We start from the raw sequence: 22,443 nt of genomic DNA on the forward strand, positions 1-22,443 counted from the left end.
ATCTAAAATTTTGCTCAAATTTCCGTTAAGGAAAATCTCAACCATTCCCTATCGAAATTAAGAATGAAAATTACGGGCCACTTTGCAAAATGTAGTACTAGAGAAATGACAATTGAAATTCGAAATGCCCGCAATCTCTGAAATTTTCAATTTATATACAAAAATACTGGTATTGTGAAAATTTGAGAGTCCGAATACCTGTCTCCGAGGCGGATTCCACCTTAATAATGGTTCAGGTATGGCAAATTTCGGGTTGGTCATACCGCTTAGATCGGGAATCCTTCATGACCACGGTACGGTGTGAACGTTCAAAAGCACAGTGATTGCATATTTAATTAAGCAGTATTAACATGCTCAATGCCTCGTATGTCCAACGTATATGTGTTTTCACATTAAACCCACAAAAAATAACTTGTATCATAATACATACCGGACATGGGATCCGATGGAATAGCACTTGTGTCAGGCGGCACCTGTCCTGCCTTAAGCAAATAAAATCTCATATCTATCGCAAAGCTAGCAAGTCAATTTATCTAAATAGGTAAACGTACAAAAATAAGGGGATGAATTCACACACCCATGTAACTGCACAACCTCAAGTAGGATAAGCTAAATACAGTGCTATAGTGTCATAAAATATCTACAAAATGATTTTCAGCTGCGCACGAGCAGCTGATGACCTAAGCGCTCTAAAAGAACAAGCTAGCTTTTGTTTGTAACCGTGTAGAGACGTATTCTTTCAAAGACTGCACATTATCGGGGTACAGCTCGAGTAAAATAATGTACGCTTACGGTGCAAACGATAAAATGCTTGCGTTTTAGACAGGTCTATTTCAAGCAAACGCACATGAGGCCAAGAAAAATAAAACTTTGTTTCTCATCCTCTCGCGCGTCAATTCAGACCCGCCGCGTCAACATTCAACCTTTACGGTGCAAACGATAAAATGCTTGCGTTTTAAATTTAGACAGGTCTATTTCAAGCAAACGCACGTAAGGCCAAGAAAAATAAAACTTTGTTTCTCATCCTCTCGCGCGTCAATTCAGACCCGCCGCGTCAACATTCAACCTTTTTTCTGCTCATTAGGAAATAAAACGAAAAAAAAATCGCAAAAATACACGACGATAGTGCATAATACATATTAAACAGAACTGTAAACAAAATAACTGAAACTAACATTCCATTCAGTACTGTACACATATGTCACTGTTATATTAGGCTGTCAAAACTGTGCATTGCTGCACTAAAAGTCAAACCACAGAACTGTTGCTATACAAAAATACTAAAGCAACACTGTAGTGCATTTACATCTGTGCGTGCATTCCTATGTTGTTGTCATGTTTTTTGGGCGTTCTTATTGGTTGAAGAATAAAAAAATTGAGAAGCAAAAAAATCCGCGTCACCACATCATTTTTGCAATAAGTCTAGGATGAGAAACAAACTTTTTATTTTTCTTGGCCTAAGCAAACTCTGATAATGATCTATGAAATTCCCGTCTGATCCAGACACATCAAACTATCAAGCTATAAACGTTATGACAGTGTGATTATTCGCAACGGCACGTGTACTATAAACGACCGAAAAATGCAAGATTTCAGTGTGACAGACAAAGTACTGAAACTTGGCACCTATCCTCCATATTTTCATTTATTCCGAAGAAGTTTCCTCAAGCAACCAGTACGTTGTAACGGCACCCTTTCCCTGCAAACAAAAACACGAATGCTATTTAAAATTTCACGTACAAAAGACAGTCAACAAGAAATCGAGCATAATTATTTACTTCACTTGATAAGACAACACCATCATCTGCTTAGAAAAAAGTCACACAGTTTGTGACTTTGGATAATAAAACTACTGGCCGTACTGTACTGGCTTATCAAAGGTATACAGTCTCCTGTTCCAATTTTGCCACAGTTACCATGGAAAGAGAAAATCTAACCACTTACAGATTTTAAGCGGATGGCCGCCTTTAAACCTTTAAAAAAAACAGCGCCCTCACATGGGCATTTGAATACCAAGGAATGCCCCTTTGACCAATTATGGGCATATTTAGATTACAGGTGACTGTATACCTTTAAGGTTTTAAGACGTATCCTTTTTCCATGGCGTCAAAATTACAACTCAACAATGCGACATTGGAATCCACTCAGTGCACACTGAACTATATATATGGCAATAGACATGTCAAAATTAGAATTATAATTATTTCAGCACTTTGCTTCAGATTACTTGTAACTATACACACTTTTCATGGTCAAGGATATGAGGTCACCCTGAAAATGTTAAAATTGGACAATTTACAAAAAAAAAGAAAAAAAAAGAAACTTATTTGAAATTGTAACTGACTGATTTCTTTGGTCCCATTATGTGAATTAATAAAGTTTATATTTCAAAGTTTATTTTTTCTCATCGGGTCTAAACGAGTCAACGGAAGCTGTTAATAGGAAAGTGGTGTAAGGTGAATTTGGAGATTGGAACTTCATTTGCAAGGCCAATTCTAACTTTAAACATCACGTTTATTTACACGAGTTCATAATATGAAAATGTTTATCACGCCAATATGGCCAATTTGACTTTCTCGGTCATGAAAGTGTGACAGTCTGTCATAACCTTTCTGTAGGCAGATTTCGACGGCTCAAATTTGCTTGTTTTATGATGTGTCATAGTACTTATAAGTACCGTTGCGTTTCAAAATCATGCCATCTAAAGTAAACACAGCTTTTGGTGCACCCGCAATTTTTGGAAAATATTTCTACACTGTAGCAGGGCCCTATTTTTTCAATTGACACACAAGTAGATGACCATCCACTAATATTTATGGAGTTTACCTTGAGTTCTATTGTTCCACGAGCCTCGACTCGGAATCCTCGGATATGGCTGAGAATTTCCACAGTCTGGGCACTGACGTGTATCCTTGAAGCTGGCAAAGCAGGAACGTACATGTATTTTAGAAAATAATCAATAATCGCTCCCTATTTCTAGGCATGCGCGCCATTAGATTTTGATAAGGGCGGTCAGACTGAGGATTTATGCAACACTATGCCTTTCAAGTCTCGACACAACTTCATTGTTGCATGGATACTTTCCAGTTGTATGACTACTTTTTAAAAAAAACATAATGGCCGGCATTGCGGAGTCTCATTTCATATATTTTTATGGAAATGAATTATACTGGAAACAGCTACTGAAGGAGGAAAATTAGCACACTTTTAATCACAGTCCCTCCACACACGTAAACACACACACGTGTGTGGAGGGACTGTGTTTTAATCAATGGAATAGCCATATGTACACTTTGCTACATTGACATACATGACGTCACAGTGCTACAATTGTACGTGTGGTAGTCATAGACACGAAATAGCTAGCGCGCAGCTTTCTTTTGCCAAAATGCATGTACATGCCCACCGGTTTATAAGACGTCCTGGGTAACACAATGTCACTTGTCACTTGTCATATTGAACTTCAAATACAACCGTTGTCAATCTGATGCGATATGCATTTTGTTCGACAACAGTCACGTGTTTGACATGTTGCATTTCAGTTGGAACTTACATCAAGGTTACATTTATGGTTCCTTAAAGAGGCACTCCCACTTGGTAACATTTTTAAAACACATTTTTTTAATGCCAACGGTCGATATTTGACGTGGCGACTCCGCGCGGATCGCGAGATATCGATAAAAACATGTCATTTCCCGAGCGTATTTTTCAAATCCCGAAGTTTTACGATCGTTTCTGGTTATGACCCGAAATCCCCCGAAAGTGTGTTGTTGTGCTGATTGACGATATTCTAAGGAGTCCAAAAACGTTCGAATGACGCAATTAATTTACCTCCTACTGCTATGACTTTATATACATCATTATCAATGCCTTTACCTCTGGTAATTTCTATTTTAAAGCTTCTCCTTAGTTTTTGTTGTTTTCATTATTCTCAATCAGTTGTATTAAATTTTTAAACAATACCACATAGATATCAGTTTTTACGTGTAAAATATCAGTTGCCTCTGATGACTACATTTTGTCGTCTGCCACACAGTTACGCGTGGTTCGATACATAGCGGCCGCTGCGTGTGGTATGCGCGCATACCACGCGGCGGCCACTATGCATACTATGTATCAACCGCACCTATCTGTGCTAGTCACCTATGCGAATTCTGGTGGAATCAGCAAACTTTGTTTTTCGTTTTTTTGCCGAGTCAGTAGGACTCGGCTTTCTCCCGTGGGACATGACCGCTCACCGACGCGAGTGGTACTGCTGTGGCGTACAGCAGCGTCAGCGTAGACTCGTACTCCATAGCTTAGTTGACAATGGCCCCAGTGCCGAACGTTCTATGTTCGGAAGCTGAATTCAGGTGGGCCACCGGAATTCAAACTTTAACTCTTTTGAGGACATGTTTTTATCGATATCTCGCGATCCGCGCGCAGTCGCCATGTCAAATATCGACCGTTGGCATTAAAAAAATGTGTTTTAAAATGTTACCAAGTGGGAGTGCCTCTTTAATATATAAATTAAGTCATACTTGCCAGCTCCGTTTGATTCCATCCTTGAGGCTGTGTTGACTGTGTCACCGAACAGACAATAGCGTGGCATTTTCAGTCCCACCACGCCAGCTACCACCGGACCTATCATGTATATTAATAGCACAGACATTTCTGTGTTAACAGTAAATAGACATATTCAGAAACTATATTCCATTGTACATGGTAATTGACTTGATCTATACCGACGATATAAAATACAACATGCAGATGGTTACGGAATTGATTGACATGACTGAAGCTACCTGAATGAATCCCAATGCGAAGATTCAGTTTGTCGTTCGGCCTATGACGTATTTCAAACGTGTGCACAGCTTTAAGTAACGTCAATGCCATTCGCGCGATTTCTCTGGCGTGTCGATCGCCATTTCTGATTGGTAGACCAGACACAACCATGTACGCGTCTCCTATCGTCTCGACCTGAAACCAATTTGTGTGCAACAAAGTAAGAATAATCCAGGCAATGCATAATTAATCACAACTGATGTACATTTTGCATATGAATCGAAAATATATATGTGTCATAGAACGAATAGTATTCATTGGAAAGTATAAAATTATCCCTCTCTGGCAATAGTGACATTAGCATTTCATAACAAATGGCGCTTTAGATTAAACGGATCAAATAAGCGCTTTAGATCGCGGTTACAGTTTTTTTACCAAATATAGCTGCACACGAGATATATAACACTGCTGCTCGAAAAGCTGAGACATTTTGTCAGTGTTGCTTGAATGGCTGTTGTTGCCGTTTGTATTCTGAGCCGTAAAAATATCTCGTTGTAATAATAAAAGTCGCCTTCTAAATTGAGTTTTCCTCGCTACTGAATGCGAAATGTCCAAAGGTGTAATCAAAAAATGTGGACAAATATTTATTTTTGCACATTAATGAGAAACTAACGACGTCATCTGCGAACATCCTTATTGAATAAATTATAAAAATGGATTATTAGGAGAAAACGCGATATCAGACGAAATAATGAGTTGTAAATCAATTTTTACCGTAAACTTGTAATGAGCTGAAGGCACTCCGCATCGTCGTAAACCATATGTCCCTTCCCGACAACAGCTTGGCGTTACCTAAAGATTGATTTTGAGATGGTTCGCGGAGCAGAAATCATGCAGTGGCTCGCGAGAATGACGCTCTGATCCCAGTGCTCAGTGCAAACAGTACGTTTTATCTACAGCTTATCCGTGCCCGTCACATACATACTGATAAAAATGCAATACAAGAAGTAGTTGTTTTTTACTTAGCTTTCTCACCTTATACACATCAAAATTGTCGATGATAGCGTCGAAACAGGTGTACAAATCATTCAACAACGCCACGACTTGTAGAGGTGTGCTGGCCGCCGACAGGGCAGTGAAACCAACAATATCACTGAAGAAAATTGTCACACTGTCAAACGCCTCAGCGTCCACTGCCTTGCCAAGTTTCAACTGCTCTGCGACCGGTCTGAAACAATTCGAAATCAAACCCTCATAATTTATTCACCATCAGTTTCTGACGAATAATTCTTTACTTGCCGGGGCTTTAAAGATGAGACGGTTACCTTGGTAACAGCTGTTCCAGCAGATGTTCCGACTTCTTCTTCTCTTCCACAAGTTGTCGGGTTCTTTCAGCCACGATGCCTTCGAGATTCGAGGCATACTGTTCCATTCTTGCTAGCAAGTTGTCCAAAATATTAGCCGAGTTCCTGTAGGACAAAATGTTACATGGAACATATCATAATTTACACTGTCATGTATGTTTTTTGGGACATTCAAAATTACGTGTATCAAACGCCGATTGCATATATCAAATACTACCTTGTCTTTTAGAGGGGAATCGTACAAAATTATTGCTCAAATACTACAATGTGCACTTAAAGAGACCGATAAGTAAATAAACAAAACATCTTTAGACGACACACATAGAACGCTGCTGGCGCTGAGTGATTCGCTCATGGTTTACACAGCACTGGAAGCACATGAAGTTGATAATCATCCTTAGTTAATAATTACAGACAATTCATAGATTTTTCTCCTAGATCACGGGGCAAATGAAAGCGAAAGCCTCACCGGAATTTTAATTCAATTCACTTTCAAAGTGAGCAAAGCTACACGTTTTAATCAAATATGCACTGCAACACTTATGTAGAGATACATGAATGAATGCAACTGACTCACCCTCTGCGAGCATTCATGTCTCGTACAATATCCCTAATTTTGACAAAGTCCGGTCTGTCATCCGGGTTCTCTGACCAACACAGCGTTGTCAGGTTAACGACGTCATCGGGCCCATCTGACGCGGACACTTGCGGACGGAAAAGTGGCTCCGCACCTTCTTTAATACGATCAATGATATCTTGCGAAAAGGTAGAAAAGACAAGTTACATGATAATCTATTTAAAGAAAACATCCTTTCTCGTTTTACATACACTTGTGTGTTCAGAAAGAGAAATGCTACTTTTTTGGAGATTGCATGCATGAAATAAAAATAATGTTTTACTTTAAACCTTTTCAAGCCTACATTTAAAGTGAACATAATAATAATCCTCTTCATCATAAACCCTTCTCGCTTCTCTCTGATTTCATTTAACTAACTTTACGAACATATCTCCCAAATGGATTTCTCTTTTTACACAACGGCCAGGGCCGTATCATACCCTCAGGTGACATGTACTCCTGAAGTCGATTTTCGTATGGTCCTCTCCTCGTCATCATTTCTTGCAGTATTACACCAAAACTGTATACGTCACCTTTCTGTGTTCCATGTCCATCAATCTCGCCACGTAGCAGTTCAGGTGCTCTCCAAAACAAATCTAAACGATATCAATTTAAACATTGGATCATTCACTTGTCGCTACAGGGAAAATCGATCATTTCTTTCCCTTGTCTCTAGCTCTACCAGCCTTAAGAATTTTGTCAGACATACGTATGGTCACAGGTTAAAATCATCACTTCAGTCTTAAAAGTCTGGCACTGTATTCTGAATAAATGTTTGAATTATGACTGATAAATAAGTGATTGTCGGAAATAATGTGTATGCATTGCCAATTTGTTGTGAACGCCGTGATGTTTGGTGAAAAATAAATAAATAAATAAATAAATAAATAAATAAATAAATAAAAAAATAAATAGATAGATAAATAAATAAATAAATAAATAAATAAATAAATAAATAAATAAACAAACAATAATTTTAGTGTATTCCATTATTTGTTATTTCTGTCTTGGTGACGGGAAAGTCAGAAGTTAAATTATTTACATCGAACCTGAACTTTAATGATATATGTTTTGGTACGATAGGTTAAACTTCAAATATTTCGAAAGATTTTAAGAACACATCGGTGACCATAATTGGCGGTAGTTGTCTCACAGTAAGTTGTCTGGCTTATTGCTCGGGTCCAATCACTTAATTCATTACCTTTGGCTGTAAATTTTGTCAGACTACCCTACACATCTAGCTTTGAAAACCTACTAACCATAGTTTTCAGATTGTGTAGCGCCATCAACGTCCACATAGTCACGCCACTCTCTGAGGCCAAAATCGGTTACTTTCACTACGAAACGACTGTCCACGACGCAGTTTGATGATTTCAGGTTACCATGGAACTTGATGAATGAACCATGTAAGAAGTGCATTCCCTGCAAGATAAAATCAGCATATGCCTATAATTGATAGTTATATATGTTAGAAATTTCGGCATAGCTATTAGCCTTTCAAGACATTCGCAACACTAGTAATGTCTATATGTTGGAATTGGATCTCGAAATTTTTGAATGTTTGCCGTAACATAAGAACCTTAATTAATATGAATATGCTCATTTAATAACGAATTAGCGCTGCACATATACCGCCACACACCAGATTGCCAGCAATACTCAGTGTAGTTTCATAATAGACACTCGAAAAGACGCTCGGAATTGTTTTCCACTGTCCAACTGTTTTTAGTGGTTTCCTTTTTAATATAGAATTATAAAGTTCAGCTGGATGTATTGAGTCAAGGTTACTGCTGAAAATTTTTCTCAATCGTGATTTCCTGACACAATCTTGCCATAGAGGGCGCTGGCAAAGCATTTTGTACTTCATAATCTGTGTCAACTTCAGACGAGTACCGCGCGTCAGAATAATAACGGAGGGATGTACGGAAACGAAATTTAACGAAGGCGCCCCGAAATGAAGTGTCTTTACCGTAAAAATATGGTTTCAAAGACGTTATTGTATCTTGAAAGTTTCTGGCACAGAACGGGGCGCCATCTGTATCAATTTTATGAATTAAGTATGAGGCGTATTGTGACAAAGTATGCTGGTTTCCTTTCACAAGATTACGCTGACTAAACGGAAGAGGGATGGAATGAACACTGTGATTCGGAATATAAATATATTTATACACAATGAAGAAGCCTGAAATTGATCAAACCCTTACCTTAACAATATCAAATGTCATCGAATAGCGGAACATCCAGTCAAGTTTAATAGATTCGTTGCCAAGAATATCCTGAAATATGAGTACATATAATGGCCGATATAATGTAACACTTGAACACTGTGTCTATCTTCCACAAAGGATCTTGGTGACCAAAACATGGAAGGAACATTGTGTGATAAAAATATCAGTACATACAATAGCCGATGTAATGTAACACTTGAACACTGTGTGTGTCTATCTTCCACAAAGGATCTTGGTTACCCAAAACAGGGAAGGGACATTGTGTGATAAAAATATCAATGACAGATAGAGAGTGAGCTGCTTGAATCCAATGGAGGGAGCGACTTAGATGCATAGAGAGACGACGGTTGGTGGGATTGATAGATGGGCGGATGGATGGATAGATGTATGGACGGACGGGACGACGGATTGATTTGTGGCTGACAGGGTGGTAGGCGGGTTATTGTTTTCGGTAGTTCGTGGACAATAGATGGTCGAGGTGGTAGATGGTCAGGTAGTTGGAAGCCAACTGGGAGAATCATGTTGGATTGGTCAAGTTGGTTAGACGAGTAGAATGATAGAAAGATGGATGGACGGACAGGATGAATTATTGAGTGAACAGGAAAACCTGCAGTCATGGATGATTAGACGGGTCAATATTTGCGCAGACACAATAGTACTGACAAAGAAGCCATTCAAAATTACCTGTAAACTCCCCTTGGTGCAGTAGTCTGTCAAAAAGCACGCCTTTCGTTGATCGATGCAAGCGCCAACGAAACGGGTCAAGTTTGGATGGTTTAACTCACGCAGCTTGAACGAGATATAATGATGAAAGAGAGCAGGCAGTTTATTATCGCTGTGCGTTGTTAGTTTTTTAATAAACACAGTTTAACTTGCTGATGCGGTCAAGGGATGGTTACACAAGTTGAGTTCGATATCGGGATGTGACGCCTATACACTTTGAACTTGAATCGGAAATATGATAACACACATCTAGAAAACTCTGCATGCACCAGAGCTGACAGACAACATCATGGTGTAATGATAACCACTATGGTAGTTCACATGATATCTACGTATTTGGCATCTCGTAATTAAGATAAAGTCTCAGACGCGAGTAGGAGTTCTTGAGCGACTGATGTATAATTTCTGCACCCTTGTCAATATCTTGCCTTATTTTTGAGATCATGATTGTCAACACACAAAATAACATTTTCTTCTGATTTGAGTCCCAAACATAACCTTCACTTTCTGTGGTTTGAGCATGGCACGCCGCTAGATATATTCACTGTAAATGTCAATCAAGAACGTGTTTCACGTGTTTCAATTTTACATATAAACTAACTTATAAAAGTCTTTGTGCAGATTTCTTCCAAACTAATATCCTAAAACAACAAAGGTATCATGACTGGAAATTGAACACACTACTAGACATACTTTGTTCAGTTCGACTTGAATGCGTTGTGTTACAAGTATATATATTACATAGAACATACTAAAGACACACTTACTTTATTTAGTTCGACTTGAATGGGTTGTGTTAGAACTATTTTGCGGGCATCAATAGGTCGTGCAGCATATCTGTTTCCCTGAAATTATCAACATTATCAATGATATTTATTTCGGAATCTTAACTGCTGAATATCCATCGGTTAGGGGTCACGTGGTTTCTTTGCTGACTCTGAAACTGTCGCAAATGGAACATGGTTCCTAGATTGACTCAATAGTAAGATCTTGTGTGTACTGTATTTAGCAGTGACCAGTGGTGGAAAACGTTCATTCATTCACCCATTTTTGGTTTTATTTATTCATTCAATTAATTTTTAAAGAGCAAATTGGAAGTTATTTGATTGAAATAATAGCCATCTTGTCTTGATGATTTGGCAGTGATCACGATTTCTGAAGTTCCGCTTCACGAATTTATGCAAATTTTCTCCTGATGATACAATGACATAACGGCGGATTATCACGATGACTCGGCGGGTTACCTTGTAGAAAGCCACCTTTGTGAAAACTTTTTCTTCTGTAGGATCAGCCTTCAACGATGGATAAGAAATCTATGAAAGAGGGCAGAGAAATCTCGCGCTGAAGACTGACAACGGATATTATCACGTGACATATCAGTATTATATATATATATATATATATATATATATATATATATATATATATATATATCGTTACTGCGTTAAGAGAAAACAGAATTAAAAGTAAATGCTAAATTTTGTTTGATGAGAAAAGACCCTGGACAAATTCAAGATGGGCTTTACTTCCGTGACATCCAGCTTCGCGTGGTAAATTTCATAAATATAATCGTCAACGTAAGTTTTTGTATGGTCTAGGAAACTTATGCTACTGTAAATCATAAATGGCTCTTATTGCTATTATCCCAGTGGATCTTATTACTATTATCTCGATGAGCTCCGTCATATAAACGATTTCAAAGCCCCCAATTAGTAAACAGAAACCAGCCATTAAAAAGGGACATTGCTATAATATATCACACCTAAATGGTTTCAATTGCTGTCACTGTAATTAAAATGATTTCACCTGTATGGTTAAAAATAGTGTTATGGAAGCTCAAACGTTCTCTACTTACCATGGAGGTCGTGCTACTGAGACCCTTTGTTTCAAAGATGATGTCATTGGGATCGATTTTCCACAACATCAGGGTAATTTCCTTTTGTAACTTGAATCGACTGAAACAGAGAAATGTACTTCAAACGGGATATGCAGCCCACATTAAGAATATTACGGACCTTGAATCCTTACAAACCCTAAATCAAATATCGTATTAGAACGGAACCAAGCATTTGGTATAACATGTGATACAATACATAGCCTTTGATTTAATTTCCACTAAATTAGACAATACATGAACATGTCTTTGTGGGAAATATTTGCTGACTTATAGACAGCTGATTTTTACCATACTGCTTTCAAACCCATTGCAACACTAATTTACTGATTCGGCGATTATTTTGGGGGCAAGAAAGCTGTAACGGAGATTTTTAGAAGCAATGTGTACTATTGGCACTCGGAGGCACCGGACAGGATATAGTAGGGACTTCTTTAATTTGCTCGTTTCGTGTGATGTAACAAAAGGCAAATTTAATTGAGCATACACACACATATCTATATATCTATCTATCCATAATATATATATATATATATATATATATATATATATATATATATATATATATATATATATATATATATATTTATATTTATATAACTGTCGTGTAGTATACGCGGCGACACCGAGGGTAAAGTATGAGTGTACTTTACCTAAGGTCAATCAAAAAATAATAGGACCTACGACAGTTTGTGCATTGGTTTCTTATGACGTGTTTGCTTCTAACACATGTACCGATGCCCTTCACTATTTTTAATGGTTTCGTGCAAGATTGCAAAGTTATTTCAAGGTCGCCATCGATCAACGGGAGGACGTGACATTTTGGGTTCAAATCAATGGATGGGATAAACGTTGTCAATTGATTGCACGACCTGCCGTTTATATAGGCAAAGTGGGAAGACCTGTTGTTGATTAACTACAGGGATTTCCTTTGTGATCAATGAAACACGTTATTAAGATTTCGAATTGAAAGGTCAAAATATGCTCCGGTGCCGATGCTTATGCGCTTTTGTCGATAGATGATATTTGTTACAGTCGGTTGAAAAAACATGTCTTTTATTCATACTGGACGAGCGGACTCACCGGTACAAAAGTGTAGATACAACGATTAAGATGATCAAAATGGCGCAAATAAGTGACGATAGAACAAGCAATATGTCTGAGACACCTAAGAAAGAACGGAAAAGAAAGAGACAATATATCGTATGTCATTCTTCACCATCCAGAGATTGTATCGAGTTACAGAATGGAGATAAACGTGATGTCCAACTGTTAGGAAATGAATAGAGATTGGTTAAAAGAATGGATTCGACAGACAGTATTAATATAACCTACCGATTGGTGTCACAATATTTAGATTCTTTGCAAGAAGCATGATCATTCGTATTGAACAAATATTTCTTTAGGTAAACCCTGTTTGTGCCATAGGCAATAAGAATATACAACAGTATTCGTTCACCGTTGTGTGGTTGCTAGGCATTTACCATAACTACTGTGTATGGTCTTATTTTCTTAAATGTGAGGCCCACTATTCTCATGATCTATAATAAATTGCTGAATATTCCAGGAGACAGAATAGATTGTTTCTTGTCCGAGTGGGATTTTCATGGGGGAAGTAACGTTTAAATTCGATCATGTGAGGCACAGCTGACCTTTAAGAGAAAGTAATATTTGTGAGGAAAAGATAAAACACCATCGGCCGTCATGTGGAATTTGCCGCGATCCCTAGTTTTGTTGCCCGCTACTGCGATGGTCATGCCTGCATCTTTAAGCTTTGAGATGATTTGTACTGGTGTCTAAAACATCAGTCCGTTACAAAAACAGATTCTTACAAAAGCAAAACATACATTATTTGTGCACACATAAACACTGCAAACTTTTCCCTCACCTGAGCCCCAATAATGAAATCAGAATGCCTGAGTTTGTACATACCTTCTTCAATGCAAAGTTCCCCTTCGAAGCCGCAGGGAGGCGTGTCTAGCGGTGGGCCGTCAGTACTTCCCGGCCAATGAATTTCGACTCCCGGGATGAATTCCAACTCCTTGCTGTGGCCATAATATTCCCCTACAGTCACCATCTGGGCAAAATGAAACACATGAGCGAGCACCTCATCAGCAAAATCTAAATATGTACATCTTTAATAACAGCTGTATTGCTGTTGACCAAGTTGCTTAGTCTACGTCACATTTTCGACAACCAATCTATTGTCTTTAATCGTCTTATATACAATATCAGTAAATCTTTGTGATTATATTTGGCGGTAGAGAACGACTATTTAATTGGTTGCTTTGCACATCAACGATTTTCTTGTGAAGTTGAAGTTTGAGGGGGTTGCATTGGTCAAGACTTCAAAATGGTTGCGACGAAATAGCCCTCTGATGAGCACGCTCTTTCTATCACTAACCACGCCTGAAAGCGCAAATCATCTGTCTTTCATAGAATTAGTGAAATGTCAAAGCATCTATTTGCAGACATGTGGTGTTGTCGCTTTTTCAGTTTTTTCCCTCAAATCCTCAAAACCTGAAGACATGTGGCGTTGTCGCTTTTTCAGTTTTTTTTCCTCAAATCACCTGTATTTGAGAAAGTAAATTTAGATGAACCAGCACTGGATCTTATCTCAATGTATCATTATGGCACATTTCACGCTAAACTGCTGTAGTCAACGTCACGCAATCAACATTTGCTCTCTATGTGGTTGACACTCTTCCGTGGAGCAGTTAGGCATGCCGGTACAGAAAGTATAAACGGGTTTTCTCAAAGGCAGAAGGTTTGTATAAAAAATCCAGGCTCTCTCGTTTGTCCGGACCTAGATGAAATTTACCAACCTCGTAATCTGCGTCATCGGGAAATCGGACATCAACCAACATGAAGCTCGTTTCAGCGTCACCGTTGTCGTCTATTGTCATGTCCAGAATACCTAACAAGGAGACAACTCTCATTTCAATCTTTGCCAAATCATTACACAGGTGTCACAGGAAATGGAACAATTGCAATTCAGGAATTTCTTGTAAACTGACATACGGAGATTATATATTGCGATCTTCATTACAATAATTCAATTATCAAATTTCGGTAGCTTTGGTTCCCCTTTTTTCCTTTTTTGTATTCTACACCCGTTTAATCAATGCCTCCGACACTTATCAAATCTAACAGTTTCCATTCTCCTTTGTTTATGTGTTTGTGAAGGACAAATGATAGCCATCATGACAGTAGGGCTACTATATTGCCTGCTCTCTATAACATGTAAAAGACCTTCGATCGATATAAGGGTGGCTTTTGCTTTGCCATGTTAGTTTAAAGGTTCAGATTCGTAGAACATTGTGATCATGAAACATTTCTTCACTACATCATCTCGTTTTACAGATGGACAAGTGCATTCGCAAGCTTCAAACAGATGAAAGGAGAAAAAGTCGGTGCATATATTGCAATGTAGCGGTTGAGGGTTTGTGTGGATGATAGCTGCTATGCAACACATAACAAGAGTGATATGGTAAAGTTGAAATTAATTCTTTACAAGTACCTGACATTTTTGTAATAATAAACAGAAAAGTGGAACGATTGTAATTGCATCCATGTGTATATGCCAAACGTTTTGTAAAGCAAACGACGTACATAACAGACGTATTGTATATTGTTGACAATGTCAGCGTTTTAAAGTTCTTTCGCAATTGTTTAACATTACCCAGAATTCGCAATGATATACACATATACACTTGACACCCCCAAAAAAACTATTGCATCTTTCTTACCTGGTAGATGTTTCCGGCCGTACAGTCTCTTGGCTATTCTCTGACCATCATAGGCACTGCCATTCTCACTCAGTGTTTCGTTCAGTGAAAATGCATACAGATAGATCGCCTCATAATTTAAGGCTGACGGTAGAGGAATCTATCAAATTCAAATATATATATATATATATATATATATATATATATATATATATATATATATATATATATATATATATATATATATATAGACACACACACACGCACACACATACAGCAAGCCTGAAGAACAGTGGATCCAGTAAACAATAGTATAAACATAACTTCTAACTTAGGGGGTTAACTGACACTCATGCGACAGCATACATACATACATACATACATACATACATACATACATACATACATACATACATACATACATACATACATACATACATACATACATACATACATACATACATACATACATACATACATACATACATACATACATACATACATACATACATACATACATACATACATACATACATACATACATACATACATACATTTCTTAAAAAGTTTGGGTATCGGCTTAAATCATTTTTCGTACATATCTCAAATTTACCATAACCATGCAGAACAGTATAAGTCAACGACACTAACAGAATGTGCGACAAGTCATGTGCGTGACTGCAAACTTTCTCGGGGTCTATGTATGTCACATTATTTCGCAAACGGTTGATTGCTTGCATACATAGCGTGCTACATTCAATGCATATTCGTTGCCACGAAACGTGTTTAACTTAGCAACACCGCATTCCGAGTTACACGCAGTCCACAATAGACATGAATCGTGCAAACTTAACATTTCCATAGTTACCAGGATATCTTTGGCACTGACACCTAGTTCAGCAGCCGTCCGTTTTTGCACTTCGGCGGTGAAATTGCGAAAGTCGTCCGTTTCAGGCACAAGTCTGGTTAAAAAGAAAAGAGCCTGCCCAAGATAGAAAAGGAAAAAAAGATAAAAACAGATGAGTAGCAAGTATCATTTTCGAACTTAGCTTCCAACTGTTACATACTGTTGCCACGTTTTAATGACCTACTTTACCGCGGTTGAAATAGTTGGAGATGTTTATTACTAAAGGGCTAATGGATTGGCGGTATACTCTACATGAGTATGAAGCATACATTTATAACGTGTACACATTCCTCAAGCTTTGATGAGGTTTGGACATTGTGCACCGACAATGGAACCATTTTGAGTGTGTTTAACAGCGCGGTATATTTGCTCTCATGGTGAGCCCGTCGGGTTTCCTAATTCTAATAAAAGCAAACCGCCTGTATGTTGTTCATTGTTAAGGAAGAAAATGAAAACCCAAACGATGATACATATGAAGTGTATCGAAAGTTTGTTTATTGAAACCAGAAAATTTGATGACATGTTTCGAACGACGTTCTTGCAAAATCAAGATACTTCACATCACTTTGGAAGCCTTAGGAAGATGCACTGGGTGAAGTATTACCGAATCTTGCGATAAGGTCGCGAAAGGTCACTCAAGACGGCGAACGACCCACCTCATATGCCTGCTTGGCTAATGCATCCTCCGCTTCGTTTTCCCCCAGCCTCCAATTCAAGGCCGGCCAGCCCCCTTGTCCTTCGGCTACGGCAGAGAAGAAAGCATACTCCCCGTTCACCAGGCCCATTTGGTGTGCCATAACCATCAACGAGCGCACCCACGGGGCAGTTGTGGTGAATACGATAACTGAAGAACATACAGGAACGCGCCATTATTGAACTCAAAGGAAGTTGTAGCGGCTGCAACGTGTATGTATATTATTCAAAATGCATAATCAACCGTCAATTTATGACGTGACGTCCTCTTTCTCAGACACAAATGAACTCATTTCATCTTCGTAGTTCGATTTAAAAACCTCAAAAGGAAACCTTGAAGACAATTATAAAATGCTCTAAGCGCAGAATACTAAAGCAAATCTTAAACATACATACATATATTACGTGTATTGTATTTTATCACACACCATCAGAGTACATTTTATTGCCGGTTATATTTTGTGTATGTTCCTTCACAGAACATCCAATCATCGATGGGTATATGAACGGGTAAGAGATTAGTTTAAAATCGATAAATATAGAATTTACTGTGAAGTAATAAACATCATAGCATATTCCATTTACACCGTCACATTTAAATTGTAACAAGCAAACTTGCAATTTTCTCATGTGCGTAGAGAGTACATGATTATGCTGTCCTATATTCTCATAGACACATTTCCTTCATTTTTGCAAATATTATAGTATATTTTTTATATTCTGTTATGTCTTAGGCTTAGGGTTCAACTAGAGAGATATGACCAGACTACAAAATCGAAAACCTGAACAACTGTTGGTCGATACCACTGAAACTAGATTTTAGCGTGGGTTGTTAAAGTCTGAAATGCATAGATGGTAATGTTTTATACAGTCTTTATATGTAACTTACAGGGAACATTATCCAAGTTGGATAGTTGTATATGTAACGTTTACTCTTTTTGTGCAGCACGCAAAAATTTTGTTGGTAACTCTGTAGATAAAAAGAACCGGCTCCTCTGAGTGTTTGGATAGAGCTCACAACGGAGGTGCCGAACTACTTATGAAGTTGATGAAATCTAATCAAAGACTAAACTTAATTAGCACGACACTCTGCAGACGGAAGCCATTCTGTTGTTGTTATTGGTTTTTTTTTATAATGACACAAGGATAAACAATGTGAGAAATGAATGGATTCAGTCACTCATACGTTACATACAAAGTCTTTTTTGTGCAAATGTTATAAACCATAACTGTAACAGAATAAAAACTTGTATTTTTATAGACACTTTGATCTGACACAACATACATTGTATTCTGTTTTGTGAACCAGAGAATATTGTCATAACTAAGTTCAATATCTGTTTAGAGCTCATCAACTTGATAAGTAATTCGTCAACTTGTGAGCCAAACACTCGGATGAGTAAGATCTCTTTAGTTACTATGTTATCTACACAACTTGCGTGTGCTGCACGAAAAAATAATTTTAAAGTAATATGTTGGCAATTATCTAACTTTGATGATCTTCCCTGTAAGTTACACATAGTCCCTCATTTCTTAGTCTCACTAACAGGCTAAATTTATCGAAATGCCCTCACTTACTTCTCGAGGTTCGGGCAACTTCTTTAAGAGCAGCTTCGAAGGTCGTATAAGAATCACCAACGGTCAGGTAGGCCACAACAGTGATGTTAGCCTGCTCGGCCGCCAGCTTGATGCCGTCTGCGAAGACGGTCAGATACGAATCGGAAGAGATGATGCTTATTCTGCGCCAGTTGAAAGCCTCGCACACCGACTTGAAGAAGCCTCCGAGTTTGTACTGAGAACCGTAGGTTCGAATCAAAGTGGTGAAGTCTCCCTTGTCCAGCATCTCGTTGCCAGTACATGCACCTGTGAAAGTCGGTAGATTGTAGTAAACGGCGAGTCTGGCAGTGTGACGGCAGACGCTTGAACACCCTGGCCCAATGAACGCCGCGTAGTCCCGCTGCTTCATCATGTCGACCACCTTCCCGAGAGCGTGAGTCGCGTCGCACAACGTGTTCAGGTGATCAAAAGTGACATTGTGTCCGCTCAGCAGATTCGGGTCTCTGTTCACCCTTTCAACGGCTAAGTGCAACGAAGGAACTAAAGTCGCACTCATGAATGTTGGTGTCATTGCGAGCAAGTGAATAGTTTCCCCATGAACATAAAAATTGAGAGAGGGAAACACGATTACCAGTATAATAAATCTAATCGATATCTTCATGTTTTCATCAACGTGGCTTATCTTCAGTATCTCTAGAGGATTTATAAGAAGTTAGGGAAGATGTTCTGCACAGAGAAGTATCATTCGACATCTGCCTGATCACATGTTACTTGTCCGCCTTATAATTACCTGCGCGGAGGGATTGGGACTGCGCATACCGCGCTACAATTTCTGAGTAAACGACAGGAAAACCAGAGAAGTCGTTCATTGTCTTTGACTAAAATGTCGGTCAGGAAACATCAGTCTGTTATTATAAAAAAACTGTTAAGGACGCACCCTGAAATTTGTATAGACGAGAACATTATCAGCACTCCCAGGGTGATATCTGGTGATTATATCAACGTGGGGTTCTTATTATCCAACGTGATTTTCATCGTAAAATTATTATCTGCATAGCGGAGATTTCTCGGTAGAACTTCTTAGAACACTGTTAAACGCAAAAGACAGTCTTCAATGATTGAATTACGTCATCTTTGGCGAAATAATGATCGATTCACTTTCAAAACTACTCTTGACACTAAACAGTGTGGTAATGTACCGACTCTTGACTTGTTAGACAGGTTTACGCCATTTCATCTCGTCGTACTGTTAAGGTAGAACGCGCTTCGAAAATTTCAACTATTCTTTCACCAGATCAAAAATACAAATCGGGTCTCCGTGCAAAGCTTGGTACTAGAGAAACAAATTATCTGGTATTTACTGATGTTTAAAATTCAAATTGCCTCCATCCCTGTGTTTACTCCAAGGGGAACAGAGATTTTTCGAGTTTTTGAAAAACTAAGAAGGTGAAAATTATTCTTACTACAAGAGTTTTAAAATGAGACCCCTCAAGATTGTGGAATTTTGAAAGCCCGAATATCTGTCCCAAAGGCATATTCTACCTTCAACAAAGAGCATATTACAGTGTGCATAAGATTTTTAAAGCTTTTACAACATTCTTCTTGCGATCATCACGTGTGTCAAATCGCCCAGTCATTTCCTACTTTTCTATAACATGTTCATCATTCTTTCGATGTAGTCTTGTGCGCACATCTCCGTGCGCACCTCTCCCTCTTTTCCTTTGCGTGACAACCAAATATTGCAATTCACATTTCGACAAACTGTCTGCGCTAGTCTCATGATGTAAAAAGAAACAAAGGATTGGACCGGCACGATTATCACATTTCGAAGTTATGATTAAACATTATTATACCCGTGGTTCGCGTTTCTTGGTCTTCAAAACCCACTTTTGAATATTTCATCTTGCGTTCGACGCCAATTCCACTTCCCGGATTTCGAATGGAGCAAAAACAAAACCCTCTGTGTAAACTAGTACAAACTTGTGCCTGTTCATAACCTTGTTTGTGCACGTTCTTTTCTTTTTACATCCATCAAGGGATGTCTTTTTGCACGGTCTCCAAGGCGATCAATTCAATAACCAGTGTTCATCATTTTCTATTCCGAAGCAGGCTTGTTTACAACTTTCTGATATCCTAGCAGAGAGCTGAAATAGAAGGACATCAACACTACTGTACGTTATTATATATGCCTTATAGCGTAGAACTATTAGCTCATTACCCTAATCTATGTACCACTGGGCATGGGTAGCATAGCATCGGTATTGCAGATTGCGCATGTGCAGTGCGTCTCAATGATATCTGTTTAATAACATAGACTATGAAGGACAGGTTAAACAATTTACAGACACTCTATGAACTCTATCTGGCTGTTGGATCTACAAAATGATTTGAATGTGTCAGAACATTTTAAATATATTCTTTTTAAAAAATATCAATTTGAATTGTTTTCCGTATTAAAACCAACTTACATATTTTTGGTTTGAAATTGTGACTCATCTCACTGTACGAATTTTATTTATTTTGTAGTAAATGAAATGAAAAGTGACCCGTGCGGGACTCGAACCCTCATCCCCCGAAAACATTTCGGATGGTCTACCAACTGAGCTAATGGATCAGTCGGAATACATGATAACTGTGGTCGGTCCTGTCACTTAGATTGGGCTCTTCATTTCATGGGCGTGTATAGTGAGTTTTTGGCTAAACTCATTACCTAATCTTTCTGCCTAAGGATCCTATGGATTCAACAGGGACTCGCACAGAAGTCACCAACTTGAGAATTGATTTTTAGCAATGAGGATCAGTCATACGAACGATGCAAAGCCAGAGAAGTGTAAAATTTTGGGTTTGAAATTGTGACTCGTCTTTCTGCCTTAGGCACGCACGGGTCACTTTTCATTTCATTTACTACAGAACATATATGTAGGCTACCGTCATGAGCAAGATGGTGCATATTAGTGTATTATCAAAAATTTGGTGATCGTCCTTGTTTGAATCGTGGGTAAATATTACAATAAGAATGGGAATTATCTGTCGACAACCATGAACAGTAACGGTATAATCTATTTCACCACTGTCATAGGACATACAAAAAATACTTGACATAATCCTCTGTGTTCTAGGATGTCTTATATCACTAGGCTTGACATACCATATAATTAAATAGTCAATTTTAATATAGCTTGGAATGAATCAAATGTGCTTCGGTCTTTGAAGTTGCAAACTGCACATGATGCAAACTTTTAGTCTAAAAGACTAACACATAGCATAATTTACAATTTTTACTGTAACCAAGTATATCCATAACTAACTAACTGACTGACTGACTGACTGACTGACTGATATACTAACTAACTAACTAATAAACAAGCTAACTAACTAATAAACAAACTTGCTAGCTAGCTAGCTAACCTACTAACTAACTGACTGACTGACTGACTGACTGACCCACCCATCCACCCACTCACTCACTAAACAAGTAAACACAATTAACTAACTAAACAGCCTACCCAACCAAATAAATGAATAACTGTAAATGCATAACCGTTAGTTGCTCTAAAGTGTTGCACGACGGATCGATGAAATATACGAATTATTTCGGTATTTTGGCTTCATCAGGGTTCCTGTAATACTGAAAATGGGCATATTTCCTGAAGTAGACATTGAACACACTTGTATACCATCGATCACACTCAATTTTACAATTAACGAAATTTTATTGATGTGCCCAGAAAATTTGAAGTCTGTCCTTGTACACTCACTTTTATAAATAGAAACACGTCCCATCAATGTGCAGTGTACTTGGACAGCATTTCCACATATAAAAGGAGTTTAACAGTTATGGTTAAGAGCTGTGAATACGTCCTCTACCCTATTGATTGGCGACATCATTGGTTTCTTCTGTCTGAGATAGCTAGTTGAAAATATCAAAGTACCGATTAGTATGAAAAGGCGGTTGAATAGTGCATTTGA

At 38.2% G+C, this 22,443-nt stretch overlaps 1 protein-coding gene across 1 annotated transcript; it reads right to left on the minus strand.

Annotated features, from left to right (window-relative positions):
• Window positions 1-1,645: 1,645 nt before the first annotated feature.
• LOC139118040 (atrial natriuretic peptide receptor 1-like) lies at window positions 1,646-19,045 on the minus strand. The gene is made up of 19 exons (XM_070681336.1): window positions 18,496-19,045; window positions 16,881-17,068; window positions 16,186-16,299; window positions 14,415-14,534; window positions 13,478-13,666; window positions 12,833-12,858; window positions 11,551-11,650; window positions 10,940-11,008; window positions 9,657-9,761; window positions 8,949-9,020; window positions 8,004-8,166; window positions 7,185-7,340; window positions 6,706-6,883; window positions 6,090-6,233; window positions 5,800-5,992; window positions 4,785-4,959; window positions 4,525-4,623; window positions 2,827-2,918; window positions 1,646-1,699 (listed from the first exon to the last, which is right to left on the minus strand). Exons 1-19 carry the CDS (start codon window positions 19,043-19,045, stop codon window positions 1,646-1,648), a joined length of 2,787 nt encoding a protein of 928 aa, XP_070537437.1.
• Between the last annotated feature and the right edge of the window lie 3,398 nt (window positions 19,046-22,443).

The sequence above is a fragment of the Ptychodera flava genome, chromosome 19 (genome assembly GCF_041260155.1).
Source record: "Ptychodera flava strain L36383 chromosome 19, AS_Pfla_20210202, whole genome shotgun sequence".
Taxonomy (NCBI): Eukaryota; Metazoa; Hemichordata; class Enteropneusta; family Ptychoderidae; genus Ptychodera; species Ptychodera flava.

Bases quoted from the DNA above. Each gene is read 5' to 3' on its own strand.
- LOC139118040 (XM_070681336.1), bottom strand. From the start codon at position 19,045: ATGACACCAACATTCATGAGTGCGACTTTAGTTCCTTCGTTGCACTTA. The intron at 11,009-11,550 runs GTAAGTAGAGAA...CCTCTTTCATAG, and splicing joins TCAGTAGCACGACCTCCATG to ATTTCTTATCCATCGTTGAA. The intron at 9,021-9,656 runs GTAATTTTGAAT...CTCATATTTCAG, and splicing joins GCACCAAGGGGAGTTTACAG to GATATTCTTGGCAACGAATC.